We start from the raw sequence: 22,368 nt of genomic DNA on the forward strand, positions 1-22,368 counted from the left end.
ACTCAAGATTGAGTGCTATTATAGGAAACCCTGACACATGGTGTAGCACCAGATGTAGGTTTAAGCCATCCTCAGTGAGCACAGTCATGGCCCCTCTTTAATATATATTGTATTGTATTATATTATATTATATTATATTATATTATATTATATTATTGTATTGTATTGTATTTAAAAATAAACTTTTCATCAGGCAGGCTTTCTCTTAAAATTTCAGAATATGTTAGAAACTTATTATCCATGTATGTTTTTTTTTGGGGGGGTAATCTTAGAGTTGTGGATAGTTGAGCAAACTCCCACATCCTTTGGTGTAACCCTCTTCATGGACATAATGCCGAGCAACGGTTCTTACATATTCAAAAGCCAATAGCGAACACAGCATGTGGGAAGCATGCACACTCTGCCTCCCTCTCGGGCAACAGTCAGTGCTAGCAGCCATTGCTGTTACCACCGAGAGAGGCGGAGAGGCTGCCGTTCTTTGTTTTGAGACAAGGTGCCATACATTCCAGGATGACCTCAAACTCACCACCGTTGAAGATGACCTTGAACTCCTCAAGATTCTCTGGCCATCACCTCCAGAGTGATGGAATCGCTGCACGTACCAGCCTGCTGCCATAGCTCTCAATTCTTAGGCTGTAGGAACAGTAATTGTACCAAGCCACCAAGAAGCAAAGAACCGCCCTTGTCACAGCATTAGCATGCCTTCTCACCTGCCCAGGGTTGGGAATGGGATGTTTGATTATTTGTGCTATTGGATGTATTTCTCTACTTACGAACTTGAAGAGCTTATTACAGTACTTGGAAAAGTGCAATTTCAGGTATCTAACAGCACAAAGAATTCTTACACACGTTTACCAAGAATACATTAACAAATATTTTTCAGAACTCAATTGGGCAAATGTGTTTCTTGTGTTAAATTCCTTTCTTTTTAAAACATGAACATCTCTCAAATTCTATCTTCTCTTCTGTTATTCTTTCTGTCTTGGTTCTTTTTCTTCTCAGTAAGCGGTAGTGACCTAGAAATTGTAAAACTCACAGCATAGAACGTACTTCACACCATTCATTTCTACTTCATTCTTGGCTTTTCCAGTATATTCTCAAGGCCTTCTAAATTCCAGTGTACCAATGTAACCTTAGTGGCAAATGCATTCTTTTTTCTAAAAAAAAAAAAAAAAAAAAAAAATTCTTTTACTGGATGCATTCTTTCTGTCGCTGCCTTTGAGCCCAGGAAGAGGTTCTCAGATGTTAATGTGCACACAAACCCCTCGGTTACTGAATTCAAATGCAGATTGTGGGTCAGTAGGTCTGCAGCCAGCGGGTTTGCTATTCTGCATTTTTGTCCAGTTTCCAGGCAACACTGTGGTTGTTGATGGTCTGGGGACCTTGAATACCATGGTGCCAGAGGACTTGACCATGAATTGAATTTGGAGGCGGAACAGAGGGGGAATTGGTAGGACCAGGGGAAGGAGGAGACTAGGAGAGGAAGGCGACAACTGCCTTCAGGAGAGGATAAGTGCTTCAGTGTGGCTGCATATTAGGAGTGAGAAGCCGCCGCCCACTGTGGAGTGCCTCAGCTACTCAGGAGGCTGAGTGGGGGTGAGGGGGTGGGGTGGGGGAGACATGATGACAGCCTGAGCCAGGAAACTTAGGTCAGCTTTGGCTACACAGTGAGATCCCACTTCTTAAGAATGAAGAAAGGGAGCCTGTGGTGGAGGTAATCTCAGCTACTCAGGAGTCTGAGGCAGGAGCCTGCCTGGATTACACTGAGTTCAAGGCCAGCCTGGGAAACTTAGGAAAACCCTATATAAAAACAAACAAAAGAACAACAACAACAAAAACCCGAGGCTGGAGATATAGTTTAGTGGTGCCTACCATGCTTGATGACCTAGGGTCAGTCCTCAGTACCAGGATGTGCTTGTTCATGGACCAAAGAGTACCTGGTGCTTCTGCTAAAATGGCCAGCCAACTCATTTAACCCTAACCCTAACCCTAACCCTAACCCTAACCCTAACCCTAACCCTACAGGCCTTGGGGCTTATTGGTCGGCTGTCTAAACAGAGAGGGACAGATCAGATCAAATCATGTTAGAAAGGTCTGAGAATCAGCATGGAGGCTTGGTTAGAACTCTGTGGTATGAAATGGAGCTGAGTTTGGGGGCATTACAACAACTGGGATAAAAACAGGGCAGGGTTGAAGGAAGGCAGAAAGAAAGGATGATGAGGTGAGACAGAATCGGACCAACGTGCTCCAGGTATGGGGAAATTTCCAGGCTGTTAAGAGGAATGAGGAGAGTGTACCCTCAGAGCTCAGTGAGAGAGGTTTGGCGGAGCCTGGCAGCAGAGCAGAGGAGCCCATGGTACGGGTTAATTATACTATTTGTTATGTGTAAATAGCCAGGCCTTGTGATCCATGCTTGTCATTCAAGCACTTGGGAGGTCAGAGGGAGGAGGGTAGTCACGAGTTCAATGCTAGCCTGGTCTGCACAGCTAGTGCTAGTCCAGCAGGGACCACACAGTGAGGTCATCAAAAGAAACAGGGGAAGAGAGGCTATCTCCTATAAACTGGCATTACAATGATCTGGCTCCCACCCAACTGCTGCCTAGCTGTAAGTACCACTGGACCGATCTCTTCAGTACCTGCATCAATGGGGGGACCTATGTGCACACTTGCAGAGGAGATACAGGAGTACTCTTTATAAGGAACTGGCTCATGTAATTGTAGGAGCCAGACAATCCCTAATTTATAGGCCTGGCAGGCAATCTGGGACCAGAAAAAGACTGATGCTGTAGTTTGGGTTTGGAGGCCATTTGGATGTATACTCTCCTCCTCCCAGGGGATAATGGGGTTGGGCGTGCTCAGAGTAGGGTTGAGGGAAGAATCTGTCTTTTGAAGTTGAAGCCTTCAACTGATTGACTAAGGCCCACCAACTCAGAGTGGGTAAGCTCCTTTACTCAATCTACAGATTTAAATATAATCTCATCTTGAAAAAAAACACACACACACACACACAACCAAAAAACTCCACAACATGACCTATATTGGCGTTTGACCAAGTATCTGTGTACTATGGCCTAGCCAAGTGACACACCAAATTTCACCATCTCAATACCCACCTCACACAGCTGTGGGGACTCAGCGATACAAAACAATAAGTCTCATGACAGAAGTGTCTAGAAAGCAGTAGAAAACCACAGGGGAATATAGGCTGTGCTGTGTGTATGCAAGCCTTTGCAGAATGGCATGACTTTAAGTGGCTTCAGGGTCACTTATAAACAGGAGCTGGGAACTCCTGTTCTCTTTTCCATCTTGAAAGGTAGACTGAGGGTGAGAAACCTGAGAAGTGAGACACTGAAGAAGTCACTACAGGCAGGAGGCTGGTGTCCCAGGGACAGCTACAGCAGAGGGGAAGCCCCCCCCCCCCCCCCCCCCCCCGCCAGAGTCTAAACCCTGTGTTGCTGGAAGGAACCGGCAGATGCTCCTAATCTGCTCTGTGTGAGAGGAAGTGTCAGCTGCGGAACTCAGGACAGGAAGAAAGAAAGGAAGGGAGAAAGAAGGAAAGAAGGAAGAGAGAAAGAGGAAAAAAAGGAACTTGGTTCTTTTTCCTGTCACAAAACTAGCTGAAGGTGACAAGCATGTTGGTGTCCAGGTGGCTAGGTACATACAATTGCCTGGGTTTTGTCCTTCTGAACATGTGCCATGGAGCTGTGGATCTTACAAAAATCCCTCCATCGGCATGTGAGGAAGTTGCTTTGCTGGTCCTGTGGGAGCTGTTCCCCCATTCTACCACAGGTTCTGGGGCTCTAACTCACATCATAAGGCTTGGTGGCAAGCACCCTGCTTTACCTGTTGAGCCATCTCCCTGGCCCTTGGATATAGTACTAAAACATGCACATCTTGGGCCAGGAGCTTAGGTTTAAAGAGGTGGAGCGATGCCTGTGTGTATACACAGTGCTGCACGCAGGCAGGGGCTACAACTGCACCCTGGCAGGTGTGCACTGTACTCATGTTCCTGATCTTACGAGAGCCACAGCTATTGACGATGAAATTTCCAAAAGTCCACCAGTTCTGGGTAAAGATCAAGTGACCACTTGTTAAAATCCTTACAAAGTAAATCCACAACCCCAGGGAAGTCAACAGTTACATTCCTGGAAAATTCACCATACGCTAACGTCATGTAGAAACCACAAACTCTCAGGTTAGATCATTAAAAAGAGGTTTATCATTCTGTGAATGTCAGGTAGGGCAATTACAGGGCACGCAGCCTGGCTCTGGGGCATTCATTTCCACAGGCCCCAGGATGTGTCTCCTGATATCTCTGGCCCAAATCCTAACAGTGTGCTGAGGCCAGTGTTCTCACCTAGCAGGGTGCTAACCAAAATCTCCCTGTGCTTCCAAACTACGACATACATAATGACCTCGGCTCCCCACATGTCACTGAAAGACTCCTTATTTGACTAAATGCAACAAACAAATCACGCAGCACCAGGAAAATGTGCAAGATAAATTCAAAAAGTTTATTGCACCAAGTGTCACAGAAAAATGGATCAAAACAATACATGAATGATGCTTTAAGAAAAAAACTTCCACATACTGACATTGGTATCCATTCAACTGATTAAAAAACAAAAACACAGTCTTATCAATTTCTCTTAATGAAAGAGCAATAATAACATATCCCAGAATTTTCTCCTGTTTAAAACACTGAGATTTAAACATAATGCAAACTCATGTTCCAGATGTTCACCAAATTTTAACATTAAAAAAAAAAAATTAACATCCAAAGGGGCTGCTTGATTTAAGCAAAAACTGTATTAAAATGTCTTCTCCATCAGGCCAATAAAAACAAAGGGTTCACATTAACTAAAGACACTGTGGACCTTTTCAATTTAATGATGAAGGTATGAGTGAACATAATACCAAGTGTGCATCAGTGGAAAAGTCCAGACAGCTAGGAGAATTTCAGGGTCGTTTTATGTTCTTTTATGTACATCCAACTAACGGAGAACCTAAAAAGCTACAGGCCAGTTTATAAAACCCAAAATTTAAGATTTAAGAGTCCAGACAACAGTTTAGTTTCATTTAGGAACTGGGTAATTTCCTCCCTCCAAAAAAGTTAATTCTGAAAATGCCGTAAGTTAAAAAGTTGCAATGTGTAAACGGCAGCTCCATGAGACATGAGAAGATGTGTTACTCTTCGTATAAAACAGCACACTTGTGGAAAACGGGCTGAAGCGGTACAAAAGCTACTTAACACTGGTAAAGTAAGATGCTTTGGGATTATGCACAAGTATGGAAGCTACATTTTAAATTTTCATTGTCTTTAATTTTTAAACATACACAACTACCTATACATTCATATCAACTTATCAAATATAAAACTGCAACATGCTATAAAGAGGTCATCACAGGAACACTTACACACTTCCGCTCTGTCGTGCCTCACTAGCCTGCTTAGTCAAACAAGCAGGGTGCTGCAAAGTGACACTCAACAGGTAAGACATAAGAGCTGAAGAAACCCTAAGGGTAGGTGGAATCCTGTCAACTGAGGTAGATTTCTTTATTTAAACATTAAATTTTTTTTTCCCTTGAGTTGGGCCTAAAAGAAGGTGGATCCCTTTTTGGACTCTTCGGCTATGACAAAATGAAGCCATCCGTGGGTACAGGGTGTGGGTCTCTCAACACAAGTCCATGAGATGCTTTGTTTGTTGTTTTTTTGCTTCTGAGAAGAAGCTGAATTTATGACAAAGACAATGTGAACAGTCCACATGTTAGGAGCCAGGAGAAGAGCAGCCATGCTTTTCTTGCCACAGCAGTGAGGGTGGGACCTGAGATGACCCACGGGACCTGCCTGGAGTTTCCCACCAGCTGTCCTTCTGACATTTGGAGCATTAGATTATGAGGCAGGAATTATAAGTTTCTTCAAGCTTTGGAGGGCTGGCTAAGTCTTTACGCATGAGGCTGAGAATCAACCTGTTGACAGCCCAATTCCCCGAGTCTGGCTGTCAGCGCATTACTACAACTACTCCAGAACCCGAGTGGCTTTGTATTGAGTTATTTTCCCCATAACCTCAGAAGATGGTGAGTGAGGCAGAGTTCACATGGAAACGAGAGAAGCCAGGAGAAGGAAGGGGAGAGTGCTACGCTGGCAAGGGTGGAGGCCTATGACATCTGCTTTGACGGCTCATCCACACCAAGGAAAAACAGGGGCCCAGAAAGCTGAGCCACAGGCGGGGTTCCCTGGCAAATGATGACACTGTGGAGTCAGGAAACTGGAAACAGCAAATGGATGTCAGATAATAGAAAATGGAATGATATTTAAAAGAACGGGACACTTCATTTTTGTGAAATACATAAAATGCAAATTAAAGATCTTAAGCGCCTTGAAGCACCATCTTTTTTACATATCATAAAAAGAGAGAGTGAGAGGGGCGGGGCAAGAGGGGTGGGGGTGGGGCTTGAAGAAAGGGGGAAGGGAAGGAGAGGCCACATCCCGGCCCACGACTGAGAAATAATGTGGGCATTTGCTTCAGTATCGTAGGAAGCACATGGTCTCAACATGTCACATGGCTCAGGCTTTTACCAGACATAAACCACGAAGTCACGTGAGCCCTAGAAGTTATCCCCCATTCCCAGGCACTAGAGACACGCTCCTGTCTTTTAAACATCGGATTTTTGATTTTAAAGTCTTTTAACGCAAACTGTTTTATGGTCAGTAAACTAAGGTTCCTTAGGCTTAATGGCCAATGGGGGTTTTACAGTTCTTTACCTTGGTAAGTTTTATAAATGCTCAAGTTAATTTCTGGAAAGATGTTTTTAAGAGAATATTAAAGGGGTTAAAAAGTGCTGAGCCGACCGTGTAAAGACTGAGGTTGCACATGGATTGCTTCTAAATGTCTGAGCTACCCACTTTCTTCGCCAGAGCGGCTTGCAAGGTTAACTTCCCAACCGGCAGCTGCACCTTACAGCATAGACAGGCATCCACATGGACAGCTAGGCAGAAAAGAGGCCCCGGATGGGAGAGCTCAGCCACAGAAGCTTGCCTGAGCTCATGGAAACAACTTTGGTATAAGATCTTTCTGGAGACGGCTTCAGACACTTAAGCCGGATTGAGTACCCAGTGTCAGACCACACACTCCAAAGCTGTCCACAGCACCTGACGGGACAGGGTGCCGCATGTAATCTTGGCTTATTGCACTGCCAATAGCTCTCAGACCAGCCCATGGCTATGCTGGGACCACAGCAAGCTCAGAGAAGAGTCAACTGTGGTGGAACTCCTAAGTACCTTCTTCTCCAAAAGCAATCCTCACCCCCATCCTATGTCAAACAGGAGCTGCAACAGCCATGGAGCTGGCAGTGACACAACGTGGCTTTCTTCAGGCCAATGTTTGTAAAGAAAGCTCTGACCTAGAATCCACAGCTCATTTGTAGAGTAGCACTTCATGCTCTCTCATGCTCAAACAAACAAACAAACAAACAAACAAACAAACACACTCTCTTACTGGAATGTTCTATACATTGGTCAGCCCTCAATATTCTGCCCAACAGTATGAGGGCATCTGCTTGGTGTGACTGTAGTGCTTACGTTTCCCTCCCGCCAGAAAGGTCACTTCCTTTTGATTCCTGGGAAACAAAGGCTCAGAGTGTTCCTGATCAATCACAAATTGTATTGGGTAAACACAAGCCTTCCAATGGAACAGTCACTAGGCAGCAGCCACACAAACAACGTGGGTGAGCGCTCCAAGTTCTCATGCCTTCACTGTCACTGAGAGCGTCCTCCTCTGTGTTTCATCTTCCAGTGAGAACTGCCCTACAGCCGGTTATAAGAGGATTTGTGCCACATAAGGAGAATGAGTACTGGCAATCGCGGTCAGCAGAGGCAGGTCGTTGGATTCAATCCTAAGTGTTGGGAAAAAAAATCAAGGATGGTATTTCAAAATTGCATTATTTCATAAGAAAGTACTATTTCTAGGCACCAGCTCATTTTATTAAAAGTAATGCAAACACAAAACAGGGACAGCAAGATGGCTCAACTGGTACAGGCACTGGCTGCCAAGGCTGCTGAACTGAGTTCCATCCCTGGGACCCACATGATGGACAGAACTGACTTCCACAGTTGTCCTGACACCCCCACACACACCCTGACACACACATGCTCCTATACAGATACACCAAATAGATAAACTACATGTAAGGAAAGAGAAAATAAAAAGCCCTTCCCATAGACATTGCTTCAGAAGGTTCACCCTAGAGAACAGTGGGTACAAGGCAGCTTTTCCTGCAGCAGGGACAGCCAGCTGGAAGCTGGTGAGTTCCGGTTTCTCACATGGCCATGTTACACTGTGCTCTGTGGGCTCCTCAGCATCTCCCTCTTGAAGGCATACCGCTTTTGTGCCTATGCTTAAATCAGCCTTACAAAATGGCAAGGCAAGTTCTTGAAGCAACAGGTTCTGCAACTTAGCCACAGTGTTCTGAGGAAAAGGAAACTAGAAAGAGGTGCCACCACCTCAGATGGACGTGGCGGAGGCTGTCCCTTACAGCAAGCACACTGGGTACAGTACAGTCTCTGGCAAAGTGCTGTCAGGTGTTGTGAGAGGGAAAAACCAGAGGGTTTCAATTTGTGGAATATATCCTAATTGTTTCTCTCAAAATTCATTTTGTTCTAAAACAGTGCATGGCCAAAGAAGGGAAAATAGCAGGAGTAACTTACAAGTTAACTGCAAAAGCTCAGTGCCTCCAAAGAGGAAGATACTTTTAAACGGATCACCTAGAAAGAATGTGTTCAAACCAGGTGTTCTGTGAATAAGAACAGTCCCCATAGGCTCATATATTTGAATGCTTAGTCATCAGGAAGTGGCGCTATTTGAAGGGATTAGGAAGAAGTGTGTCAACGTAGGTAGGCTTTGAGGTTTCAAAAGCCCATACCAAACAGGCCCAGCCCCTCCCTCCCCCCCCCCCCCTCTCTCTCTCTCCGAATCAGGATGTGAGCCTCTCAGCTCCTTCTCTAGCACCATGCCTGCATGTGTGCCACCGTGCTCCCTGCCACAATAATAAACTAACATCTCAAACTGTAAGCCACAATTAAATGCTTTCCTTTGTAAGCACTGCCTCGGTCATGCTATCTCTGCACGGCAATAGAACAGTAAGTAGGACAACAGGGAAAAGCTGTGACTTCTAGCTAATAAAAGATGGAAAACCTGACAAGCATTCAAGGCCTAACCATTAACCAGTACTGTAAGAGCTGAAGAGATGGCTCAGAAGTTAAGAGCACAAACTGCTCTGCAAAAGACTGGGGTTCCGTTCCAGCACCCATGTCTGGCAGCCTGTAACTCCAGCTTTAGGGGATCAGATAGCCCTCTACTGACCTCCAAGTATATCTACATACATGTGGTATGACAAGAATAAAATATTTCATAAATATATCTCTGCATCTCTCTCTCTCTCTCTCTCTCTCTCTCTCTCTCTCTCTCTCTCTCTCTCTCTCTGTATAAATTTTTTTTTAGTTTGAGAGGCAAGCATGGTGGCACATACTTGTAATCCTAATAGGGGAGAGGCTAAAACCGGAAGATTCTGAATTTAAAGACAGCCTAGACTATATAATGAAACCCCATCTCAATAGCAAACAACTCATTCAAAAAGCAAAACGAAGCTAACTAAACAAAACAAAACTTTATCAGGCTTAGTAGAACATTTAAGGTTGACATTATAGAGACAGTATTCTCTTATTCCAGGTTATCAGAATCACCATCAGGGATATGAGGGGAAATTCCTCATAGGCATGGTCCTTTTGGTTGTACATACTGGAAATGAAAATGAAGCGAGTCACAATATTTTTAGACAAAGTGTGACAAATGCCCTCAAAAGATGGTGTGTATCCTTAGTAATAAGCCAGTCTCCTGGGTGAGGTGAGCCCAGGATGTCCACAGGAAGTGCCGCCGCCCAGCTCCTCCACCATATGCGACAAGCTGCCACTACCCTCAACAGCTTGTGACTTTTGCATCATGACTCTGTCACTAGAGTTGAAGAGGCAGAGAGAGATCAAATGCTGCTCCAGCTTACAGCCTGCAACTCAATCGGGAGTGGCATGGGCACACCTTTTAGCGAGCCTGGGCACACTGACAGTTACTGAACCTGTAGGTATAGAATGACAAATGACAGGGGCCCAATAAGTCTGTGTGTGTGTGTGTGTGTGTGTGTGTGTGTGTGTGTGTCTGTGTGTTTGCCAGACCATGGCCAGTAAACCTGGGAGAAAGGTCAGTCTTTCACAGAACTCACCCCAGCACCACACTCAGTTCTTTCACGTGCACACGTGTGTGTCCCCGAAGATACTCTGCGAGCATTTTACTTTTAAGGTACATCTCCTGTAGTCTGTCTTCCAGATGCATGATGCACTGCAAAACCAACAGCATTCACAATGAGGACTACAGTTTCAGCACCTGCCAGGATCTTTATTTAACAGTTGGGCTTCTCCTTAGCTATTTCTATAGAGAGAGCTATAATTGCCCCCTTTTCAAACATACCCCACAAACTACCAGGTTAAGTTTTTCACACAATGGCTACTAACACTTATGTATCATTCTAGTATCTTAAAAACAATGTTTGACAGAGTTGAAATCACTCCACAAGCATGAGCATCCCCTGTCTTTTGGCTTTTAAGCCGTCAACTCTTTATTCTTGGAACCAATCTCAGAGTCAATACCATCACCACTCTGCTGCCTGGAGCACTGTATTCCTCCTCCTTATGTCTATCAAAGCCCTACTGAACAGTGAGTTCTGGGTTGCAAACGTGGAATTGTTTTGTATTTGTCTTTATGTTTTTTGTTCACAAAATCTTATATGTAAGAATTCCTTACTATGTCCTCTTTATGGCGAATGCGCTAGAGAATGTTAGCGTACCTTTGTTTACTTAACTATAGGGCAATCTACATTTGGGCTGTAACTTCGTGAAGAAGGTTTTGGTTCTTGTTTTCTTCCTATACCTCAGATTGTTCTGGCAAAATACATTCCCAGAAGCAGAACGTTTGGAACAAGGTCACTTCAGACTTTTATTTTGCTTTTGAGAGTATCCTTTAACTAGGTCTTTAATTTAGACAGAGAGAGAGAGAGAGAGAGAGGGAGGGAGAGGGAGAGGGAGAGGGAGAGGGAGAGGGAGAGGGAGGGAGGGAGGGAGGCAGGGAGAGAGAGAGAGAGAGAGAGAGAGAGAGAGAGAGAGAGAGAGAGAGAGAGAGAGAGAGAGGAGAGAGAGAGGGAGACAATGATTTTGGAGCATCTTTGCCCTTGGAACGGAGTTGGTGGTTAGAGAGCTGCAGCCATCTGCGTCTCTTACCAGAGGCAAATGCTTTTGCATTTGGCAGGCTCTCGCCCAAGTGTCTCTGGGAGACACCTGATGGCTCTGGCAGTATAATTCCATCATGCATAATTTCCTTCTAGACCATTAAGCCTCTTATTTTCAAGGTAAAAAGATTAACAGATGCATTTTAGAATGTTGATCCTGACCATCTGGGCTGATCAACGACAGGGGAAAAGTGTCTGTGAGATTTGGGTGCTTTTCAGCTTCTCACTAGTTAGCATCTCCGGTGCAGTGTGCTGGGGATGAACCCAGCGGCCTGGAAGTACCACTCATGGCATGGGGATGCCACCATGGTCCCCTAAGTAAACAGAGGTAAGTGGTAAAGGGATTTCCTACCAAGTTTTGGTTCATTTTGGAGTGAAATACAAAGCTACTAATAAGGGTTATAAGATACCAGAAGACAATCAAATTGTATTGAATTCTTTAAGTCTTAAAGTGGTTTGTGTATCATGTTTTCAGTCCATAGTGCTCTTCCCGTCTTTGTAGGATTTTACTCCTGAGATGGAATGCCAATTTCAATGTGTAAGATTTTAGATACTTTCTCCTTTCATATGGAAGGCCCTTGTGTATTTTAATGAAAGCAATGCTTAGACGGAATTCTCCTGGATCTTGGTTTTGCCAGGTTAAGGAAGCCATTCATGTGTTACTAAGTGGTTATGTATCCTTCTACCAGAAGAAGCAAAAAGAATGTTCTATAATTTATTGCTATGATAGTTAGTATGTCAGATGGTAAGAACCACATCTGAGAGGCTCCAGCGCCAGCATCTGTAAAGACACCATCACAGGGTCTAATCTCTCCTCCTTCCCTTACAGAAGAGGAAAGTCACGGTTCCCAGTCAGGACCAACAAGACTGCTTCTAGGAGAAAAAAAGCAGTCCGAGTGCTTCTCCCTGGGGCAGGCGTCCTGCAGAGCACACCTCGGCTCAGGGCCAAATAAAGAGTTTACGGAAGGCGTTGCCAGTTTTTACACCATCAACCTTGCTTGTCACAGAGACATACCAATAATACTTATTTACTGATGGTTTGTAGCATCTACCACTATTCCAAGTGCTTCACATGAATTAACTAGCTTTCCTAAGTGTATGAGGCAGACTCTATTATTCCCCCAGATGTCCAGATAAGGAAACCCAGGATCTGAGAGGTTACACAGCTCAGAAGTAGAACTCGGCCTTGGCCCTTGTGCCACACATAAGTAAATGTGCAAAGTGGCTGTTAAAGCTACCTATGCCGGTGCAGCTCTTTGAGACTTTGAGAAGCAGCACCTTCTCTCTGGTTTCCAGAGCATCCTTACAACATACTTGTACTGTCTTTATGTTGCAGACAAGAAACCTGACCTTCAAAGACCCTCAGAATTGTCCATCACACAAGTAGTAATGGCCAAGCGAACCTAGGGATGTTGTAAGGTTTTCCTGCCCTGCTTCGCTGCCGTGGCTTTCACGCCATCCTTCAGAACCCCAGCACCACAGCCTTGACTGTGTGTGGAAGTGGTGCAACTGAGGACTCGGCCATAAGAATGGAGAGGTGACCAGTGAGCTGGCAGTCATAGATAACTGATACTCAGCTGCCTGTTCTACTGTTAAACAGTTCTGTGCCATTTCCTGTGGCCAGGAGGGAGACAGAAGCTCTGAACTCAGCCTTTGCTATAAAGAACAACCCTGCGTAGAATGGAAGGAAGCAGAAAAATGCTGGCACCTTCCAAGCAGTGTTTGTCCCTAAGGCCAGCACACTAGGCTGCCGAGCTACATGCCTGTCATCCCTCTCCATGTCAAACTTTCCTCTCTTACTCTGTGTGTCTATTTCCTCTTTCGACTTCTCTCTACACATACCACATATCAAAAGAAACGTGTTAAGCATTTCCCACTGACTAGAGGAGAGCTGGCGATGATTTTCTAGGACTTTCTAGGCTACTCTTGGTTTCTATTTAAAATGTTACAATAGTGACCATCAACTCCCCCCAGGAAAGGAACTGATGCCATGTTCTAAGTCCTTGCACAGAACTTCCAAATCTGAAGTGCTCCTATTCACCTGTAATGAACTGTGAGGACAGAACAGAAGAAGCTAGGATCCCTTCAGAAACAGGCCAGCCCCGGATCTATCTAGAAGCTCTCTAATGGAGGATTTTAAGTTTCCTTTTAGGCGCAGCTCCCCTTTATCTACTTTACTGCCTGCTTTGCACAGATGACATTGTCCTCTGCACCATCAAAAGCTCTACCCCGTCTGCAGGTCTGATGGTGCATGTTCCATTTTTCTTTAATGATAACCTTCAATATATTAAAAAAAAATGTCAAAATTGTGATTGTTATAATTAAAATGTTAAATAAATAATCATTTTTTAATTATATGATTTTTGATGATAGAAGACCAAATACTTACAAAATCGGCAGGGAGTTGAAGCTTATAGAGCTGCAAGATGGACTGAAGTAAACTAGACACCTGATTAGAGACCAAGACATCCTGGCCCAGCTTCATGGTGTCCATCACTTTCCTCTGACTCGTGGCCACCTGGACAGTCCATTTGTCCGTGTCTGCAATGATACAGACAGCTTCGGCTATGGGCTCATCAAGCACTGGATGCTGAAAGAGAGATGCAGTGGGTCAGCATTCTGCAGCTCAGAATGGACAGCATGCTTTGTGCTCCATCAGAGAGTGAGAGTGCACACTGCTGAAGCGTGGACCTCCACAGGTACCCAAAGAGGTGTGCCACTGAAGCAGCATTTAAAATTAATTAGCTAGGAGCTGTGGGATGGCTCGGAGGGTAGAGTATCTTCTTCACAAGACTGAGGACCCAAGGTCAGTCCCTGGGACCGAGAGACACTTTCAAGTTATCCTCTGACCTCCATATGTCCTGTGATATACCTGTAGAGACACATGTGTGCAATCCCCCCTACCCTGTATGTTAATAAAAACTTTAAAAAATTGGTTAAAATAGAATTTCCTTAAAATCATTTTCATGAAAATCAGGAGGTGTTAAAAGAGTTTGCAGCTATACAAAGGGTATGCTTTCCCCACACTTACTATATTAAAATTCCTGTCTTTATGAAAGACTGTATTCCCATTTAGAATAAGGAAAATCACAGGAAAGTAGGTGATCCCATTCCCATTTCTCCAATAAAGAGATTTATCAGGATAACATTATATTCTACAGGGGCGGAACAGAACCTATGCTTTTTGTTTGTTTGCTTTTTTAAAGAGTAGGTATGGTGGCATGCACTTATAATCCCAGCCCTGGGGAAAAGGAAAAAGAAGTATCCTTGGGGCTTGCTGGGCAATCAGCCTAGCCTAATTAGTAAGAGACCTGTCTCACAAAAAAAAAAAAAAAAAAAAAAAGAGAACTTCCTGCTCTTCCAAAAGGCTGGAGTTTGGTTATCAATACCTGTCAGGTAGCACACAGCAGCCAGTAATATCCTCTAGGGGATCTGATGCCCTCTTCTGGCCACTATTGGTACCTGCACATGTGTAGCAGGCTTTTGCGCGCGCGCGCGCGCACACACACACACACACACACACACACACACAGAGGATAAAAATACATCTTAAAAAGAAAACATGACAAGGTGGGCAGCTATCCTGAGGAGCAACACACCCAAGTGTGGCCTCTGACCCCCACATACATGGGCATATATGTACAGACATGTGCATATATCACCACCACCACCAACCCCAAGGCTATAGATTTAATCATTAAGCAAGGTTTCTTTAGCAACTGTGATTATATACACCAATCATTTCTATTAATCAACTATAATTGGGCTGAGGACTTATTTATCCAGGTGAGTCTGACAGGTCTAGCTACTGAGATGTATACTTAAAATGCAAAATACTTTATATTAAACCATCATAAGGTAGAAACATCTGTAATGATTAATAATCAGCAGTCAGCATGATGAGATTTAGAGCATGCTTGTCAGGGACTGTCTTGGCTGGGGTATCGTAGGTGGGAAGACTAGCCCATGATGGGCGGCACCATTCCCTAGGCTGGGATCCTGGACTATATAGAAAGGAGGAAGTGAGCAGAGAGAGCACAAGCTTCATTATTCTCTGCTGCTTGCCCAAAGATGCAATGTGGCCAGCTGTACCAAGGCTCCTGCTGCTGTGAGTTTGCTGTAACGATGGACTGTAACGTCCAAATAGATCCTTTCGAGAACCCCGAGACAGCAGAGAACACGGCCTCATAAATATCTCTGAAAACTGGGCTTTTTGTTCTTTCGGTAGCTGCTCTGAACTCACTGCCTTTCTGTAGCACCTCGTAAGAGGTAAAGCTATCCAAGATGGAAACTTTATGGTCCTCTAGGTGTAAAAGCCGAGCTAGTGTTTCATATATGTAACACATTAGTAGGAGTTGATGGTAAAAGCCTCCCCAAGGATGGCCTTTATCCAAGTCAGAAGCCTCAAGTCTTGCACATGCTCCATGGGTGGTATTTGACAACAGCATTTTACAGGCTCCCACGAGCTCCAACATCATGTATCCACATGTTATGGAGGCTGTTTCCCAGTCAGCTACTTGTTTTCCACCTGGAGTTATTTATCCTAATTTCTGGGGTATAATTGATATTGTTGATATTCTATATTTACATCTTTTGAAAGGCTGGTTTTTTTCTGATTATTTTTTTTAATGCCTTACATTTAAAAACTAATCTAAAGATGTAGAAGTACAGATACAAATAATATACAGGCATGATTTTTATTTATTTATTTTTTTAAGATAGGGTTTCTCTGTGTAGCCTTGACTGTCCTGGACTCACTTTGTAGACCTGGCTGGCCTCAAACTCAGTGATCCTCCTGCCTCTGCCTCCTAAGTGCTGGGATTAAAGACATATGCCACCACGCCCAGCTGGTGTGGTGCTTTATAATAGAATGATACATTTAGTTTTATCAAATTAATGATTACTTTTACCATGAAGAAATTGTTTCTTAGAAATACTAATCATGGGGGCTAGAGAGATGGCTCAGAGGTTAAGAGCGCTGGCTGCTCTTCTAAAGGTCCTGAGTTCAATTCCCAGCAACCACATGATGTCTTACAACCATCTGCAATGAGATCTGGTACCCTCTTCTGGCCTGCAGACACCCCCCCCCCCACACACATGCAAAACATTGTATACATAATAAATAAGTACATCATAAAAAAATAAAGATTATAAGTGTGGAGCTCTCCTAGTCGTATGCAAGTGTCCTGTGGATCATCTGACTGACACGTGTCCATCATTTTATATCGGAAGGGTACTGGTGTGCTATTTGGAACTTTGTCCTTCATACTCTTTTGGATCTCTTTTTATCTTGTTTATTGACATAATTTATACATGTTAAAATATACTAATTATATATGTAAATTGGAGTTTTAACAAATGTATGTAGTTGTATATCCACTGCTATAATCATGTATTGAAGTTTTGGAGGAACCACAGAAGTCTAGTACCTTTGTAGTCAGTCCCTTGTAACTACTCCAGCAACCACTAACATGCCTTCTAGAACTACTGTTCCTGCTTTCGTAGAATTTCATATAAATAAGATCACATGGTCCATAGTATTTTGCATCTGGTTTCTTTAAAAATAGTACTTTTGAGATAAAACTGTGTTTATTGCATTTTAGTGCCTTACTTTTACTTTTGAATATCCTCTTGTAAAAGTACAGCACAATTTGCTTATCCAGAAATGGCACAGCTGTATTGCTCTTGTGGAGGACCTGGGTTCAATTCCCAGCACCCACGTGGCAGCTCGCGACTGTCTGTAACTCCAGTTCTAGGGGATCTAACATGCTTTTCAGATACCAGGCAGGCATGTGGTGCACATCCTGCATGAAAACTAACACTCATACTTACAAAATAAAAAATACACATAAGATAAAAAAAAAATTGAGAGTGGGATAGAGATGGGTGAATTGGGGAGAGGGAGGGAGGAAGGGAAAGAAACAGGGAAGAGAAGGGAGGGAGGGAGGGAGAGAGGGAGGGATATTGATTCTCATATGTTTGGCCACTGACACTATTAATGATATTCTGCTATGATTGCAGACAGGATCCTAACATAACTGTCTTCTGAGAGGCTTCATCCAGCAGATGATGGAAACAGATGCAGAGACCCACAGCCAAACAATAAGCCAAGATCTGGGAGTCTGTGAAGAGTCGGGGGGTGGGGGTGGGGGGGGAGGGGATAGAAGGAGCCGGAAGGGTCAAGGACAACACAGGAACTACAGACTAAAGTAACCTGGGTCCATGGGGGCTCACAGAGACTGCGAGCATGCGTGGGCTGGACCTAGACCCCTGCACATGTGCAGCAGATGTGCAGTGTGGTCTACATGTGGGTCTCCTAACAACTGGAGCAGGGGCTGTCTCTGACTCTATTGCCTGCCTCTGGATCCCTTTCCCTTAGCTGAACTCCCTTGTCAGGCCCCAGTGGGAGTGCATGTGCTTAGTCCTGCTGCCTAGAGGGGCCAAGGGTAGGTTGGGTACCCTCTGAGGGCCTCCCCTTCTCTGAGAAGAAAGGAGGTTGGGGGAGGGGGTGTGAGGGTGGGGCTGGGAGGAGAGGAGGGAGGGGTCTGGAATCAGGCTGTAAAGAGATTAAATAAATAAATGAAAAAAAAAAAAGAACACAACAGCTGTGAGTATTCATATTTACAAATCTTGGTGTGGACATGATTTTTTCTTTCTCTGAATAAATACAGAGTGGAGATGCTGGTTCACGTGATAAGCACATGCTTAACTTTTTAAGAAAAACGGTCTTCCCAAGTGGCTCCATCGCCATCAGCCATACATCACAATTTCCATTACTCCATTCCTACCCTGGTCTCAGACTGAATGTTTCTAATTGTAGCCGTCATAGAGGGTGTGCAGTTTTAATTTGCATTTTCCTAATGAATAATGAAACAAAGTATTTTTGTGCTTGCTTCCATGGCTTAAAAAACAAAACTGATCAGAAAGTGCTTGAGCAGCGGCACCTTCTGACACACCCCACTGTGCCTTGCATGTACACGAGGGTCTCACAACAGCACAGCTATCCCAGCACCACGCTCCTCACCTCCGAAGCAAGAGAGGGAGGATGAGTTTCCAGAGAATCAGTGCAGCAGCTTGTGCGCACTTTCCTGACTCATTTCCTAAAGAAAAAAGAGGACTGGCTGCCTTCTGTCTTTATTTAATCCCATCCGGTACCCGGTGCTGGCCATTTGTTGCTTTGAGCTGCTTAGCTAAACTTCCTTCCAAGAAGTTCATCCTAACTTCCTTCTGGGTAAGGCCTGTGGTCTGTAAGCAGGCTGCCATCTCCTCTCTATCCAGGTGCCAAGGCCAAGTGAGCCAATATTCCTTCCTTGACATTGAGGAGGGAGGACGGAGCAGTCAGTACTAATCCTGGCGTGGCTCCTCGGCCTGTGGCTCCTCGGCCTGGTCTGGTGTTGCCTTGACTGCTGTCTGCACCCAGCCCACAGCTCTGCTGCTCCCGCCGTCTCTACACAGTTCTCATGCCCTCCTAATAGTGTCTTCTGCTTATGCTATGACAGCTGGGTCCTGCTAACCAAGAGCCTGAACAGACAGTAGCCATGGGGCAACAGTCAGTGTGGCCACTTGTGGGAAGCCTGAAAAAAAAAAAAAACCCAAAATGTCTGCTGTGCTACAGTGCAGTTGTAACAGAGGATACACGTCTCTAGCGCATCGTGGATGCAGCTCTGAGTTCCTTCTCACAGATGGGGAAAAGTATCTGATGGGCTTTGCAAAAGCCCTGGAACAAACATTCTTCCAAAACTATTTCAAAGGCTCTTCAGGGTTTATTTATTTGCCACTGAAAGGGTCGGCATCGGAACAAAATCTAATCGTCCAACATTTACTGAAAGAATTTGATAAGCCAACCTGGTCTACAAAGCGAGTCTAGGACAGCCAAGGCTACACAGAGAAAATCTGTCTTGAACCCCATTCCCCCACCCAAAAAAGAATTTGATAAGTTGTACTTTGAATGAATGAGGTCACTTTTCCCAAGGCAATTCTCATGGTATCCTCTTGTTTACAGAAGGTTCCAAGGTGTTCTTACACACCCTGCTGACACTCACACTTCTCACACGTGTAAGTGCACTCTCCCCAACAGACAGCTAAGAGCACCTGCACTGGGGGCAGCTCAGTGCCGAATCTGGCTAGGTATGCCTGAGGGTCTGCAGTTCCTTCCCAGGCAACATATAGCCTCAGAAACGTCCCTTTACAAGCCCTGCCATGTTTTGTTAATTGGGGTATCAGATTTCAAAGCATGATGATGATTTCCTATCACCAGGCTTGGTCACCACCACAACCACCAAAAACGTGGTTATGTGTGATTTTAAACCCAAGCCATGCAATATGGATCTATCGTCCATTTCTGGCCACAGGCCAGCATACCAGAAGTTGAAGGCAAGCCCATCACACTCTTAGAGAACCAACTTTAAAACTATTTCTGTGAGACAGGCTACTACCGTATGCAGTCCAGGCCTAACTCACACTCCTGAATGCGGGCATCATAGGCATGTGCCAACAGCTGAGCTTCAAAATCTAGTCTTTAAAACACCGATGTGCAGGTGATGTGGGTCCCGGGTTCCAACTGACCCCAGCGTCCTATATGATCTCCCTGCTGCAGAAAAACGGAGGGAAGGTGTGTCAATCTAATTGCCCCAATAGCCTGCATAATATAAGCTGTGCAGTCCTGCCACCAATGGGAAGAATGTTTTTAAGAAATGAAGGAGTAAGAGTATTCCCGACGTGTGTTACAGCAGAAGGCTGTAGCAACGTGGTCAAGAAGGGCAGAGGCGTCGCATGTAGAATTAAGGTAAGGGGAAGATCAAACATGGGAAAAGCAGGAAGAAGAACACGGGGCAGAGACACAGGATCTGTGTGTCAGCAGTGTCCTCAAGCTTTCCCCCTAGCACATGAGCAGGCACTTGAGGAATGACTTAAAAATAAAAGGCTGTGCACAGGGAAATGATGGAGTCCTGGCATCTTGCTCTCCCTAACAGCACGGGTTTACTGCTAAGTACACAGACTGCAGCCAGAGAAGACTGTTGAGCACTGTCGGAAGAGTGCCTTAAAAACACTACCAGAGCCGTGTACTCTCAGACTACTTCACACGTAGTCGCTGAGCGTCTCTGTAGACTTAGCCACGTACATCCGCCTTACAGCATCACTTGGAACCTGCTTACTCATTTTCTGGAAAACAAGAATCTTCTGAAAAGAAGGAAAAAGAAATGACTCTCAAGGGTCAGGAAAGCAGCTAGGAAATGGTTAAAAAACATCAGAGATCACTTCAGTGGTACTGTGAGGGGCCAGACTTCTATAGGGTCAGTGAGATGACATTCAAGTTTTATTGATTCTAGAGACTGCTAATAGCCTGTTAAAACAGAAACAACCCGACTGGAGTGGAGATGGTTTAAATGCATTATGTCTCGGGTCTATAAGCCAACTGCTAAGCTTATAGACTCTGAAGAAGTCCAGGAATCCATGTTTAGCATTGTTACAGCAGTACATATCTGCACATACCTGATGCCCTGGAGCTTAATCAGTTTTTGAGACATGTCCTTGTTATGTGTTGTGTACATACTGATGAATATATCTGAAGGTGTGTACATACATACCACATACAACGTAAAGGTCTAAGTAATGATTTATTACTAAAAAAAAAAAAAAAAGTCATCAAGAACATGCCTAGTATATAGGAAGAAGGTTGAAAAGGGGACAGGCAGGTGAGCTGGGTGTGGTGACCCATGCCTACACTCCCAGAACTTGGGAAGCTAACAGGGAGACTGCAAGTTCAAGGCCCACCTGGGCTACATGGTAAGATACTGCCTGAAACAAAACAAAACAAAAACAAAGAACAAACTCATTTCATTTAAAAGCCCTCTAAACACACCTCTTAGTCCCAGGTGGGATTGCATTCAGGGCTACAGCTGTAAAAGCCAGAGTTGCAGGCCCCAAGTCACTAACAGTCACTAACATGTTCATTATCAATCTAAAGATATGAAAACAACCACAGCATGCTAAACAAGGGACTCATCCAAAATGGTTTCCTTTCTAACCTGTTGAGTTTAAGGCTGCTGCTGCTGACCTGAGTAAGGCATTTAATACTATGTGCTATTTAAGTAATGATTTCTTGTCTGATGGGACAGGCTGTTCTTTTGTAGTCTGGCTGGTTGGTTGCCCATATGAATTAATTAGTATTCATGAACATGTATCACAGCCAGGCTTTCAGCAAAGCTCCTTATCTGCGCTACTGATTCCTGTGTGATATTTCTGGAGTCAATCTGTTGTTACTCTTAAAATTAAATGGAACAGGCTGCTATATCCAACTGTTATTTATAGATTAGTCTGTAAAATGCCTGAAGCCTAGATTACTGTTGTTTTTTTTTTTTTAAGCTAAAATATAATGCTAATTTTGGTCCTGATGACCTTACCTAATACAGAAAGAGATGCCAGCCTGGCCATGACAAAGGGCAAGTTTATGTTCAGGCTCAGCTCAGTCATCGCTAGCAGGTGCTTTAAGCATCTAACTCCCACAATGAGACAACAGAGCATTACAACTCTTGCACATCTCCCTTAACTCTGAGAGTAATTTTGTTTTAGCTAAAATGATGGTATTTATTTGTTAATAGCATCTCATACTACTTTACAAGGTACTTTCTCATTTCCTGTTTTAATAACTAACAGTTACTGGGCACTTAGTAGTGTCCCAGGCTCTGTGCAAAACACTTGATGTAGACTATAGAATTCTCAAATTCAAAGGACACCACTGCAGTGATAGGGCGAAAACTCCCCCAAGAGGCTACAAAGCCACTGGGAGCTGAGCTGTGATTCAAACCTAGGTTGCCTCTTGAGAGGCCCAACTTCTTGAATGTAGGCCAGAGGTCAAGCTCAGGCATTGGTGCTTGCATACAGCCATCTTGGTTTTTGAGGCATGTTCTCTCATGAGGACCTCACTAATGAGGCTGCGGTAGGACAGCACTGAGCTACAGGGATCTTCCTGCTGCCTCTATCTCCCCAGTGCTTTATTACAAGCGCATGCCACCACACCCAGCTTTTTTACATGGG

General features: G+C 44.3%; 2 protein-coding genes across 9 annotated transcripts in view; one reads left to right on the top strand and one right to left on the bottom strand.

Annotated features, from left to right (window-relative positions):
• Nucleotides 1–13,710, top strand: part of SPMIP2 (sperm microtubule inner protein 2) — a 109,727-nt gene extending 96,017 nt beyond the window's left edge. Inside the window, exon 5 of one of the 2 annotated variants that reach the window (XM_084769700.1) lies at nt 12,161–13,710. In XM_084769700.1, coding sequence (XP_084625826.1) covers nt 12,161–12,208 — 48 coding nt within the window. In that variant the 3' untranslated portion in view covers nt 12,209–13,710. Of the gene's footprint in view, nt 1–509; nt 1,565–12,160 lie in introns of those variants that run through there. The other variant, XM_084769699.1, reaches the window with a different exon arrangement.
• Nucleotides 4,494–22,368, bottom strand: part of FNIP2 (folliculin interacting protein 2) — a 109,946-nt gene continuing 92,071 nt past the window's right edge. For all 7 annotated transcript variants that reach the window (XM_084769678.1, XM_084769682.1, XM_084769681.1 and 4 more), the window contains 3 exons: nt 13,721–13,921; nt 10,273–10,388; nt 4,494–7,896 (listed from right to left, as the gene is read on the bottom strand). In XM_084769678.1, the coding sequence (XP_084625804.1) occupies nt 7,818–7,896; nt 10,273–10,388; nt 13,721–13,921 (396 nt within the window). In that variant the 3' untranslated portion in view covers nt 4,494–7,817. The remainder of the gene's footprint in view (nt 7,897–10,272; nt 10,389–13,720; nt 13,922–22,368) is intronic.

The sequence above is a fragment of the Acomys minous genome, assembly GCF_964271855.1.
Source record: "Acomys minous genome assembly, chromosome: 19".
Lineage (NCBI taxonomy): Eukaryota > Metazoa > Chordata > Mammalia > Rodentia > Muridae > Acomys > Acomys minous.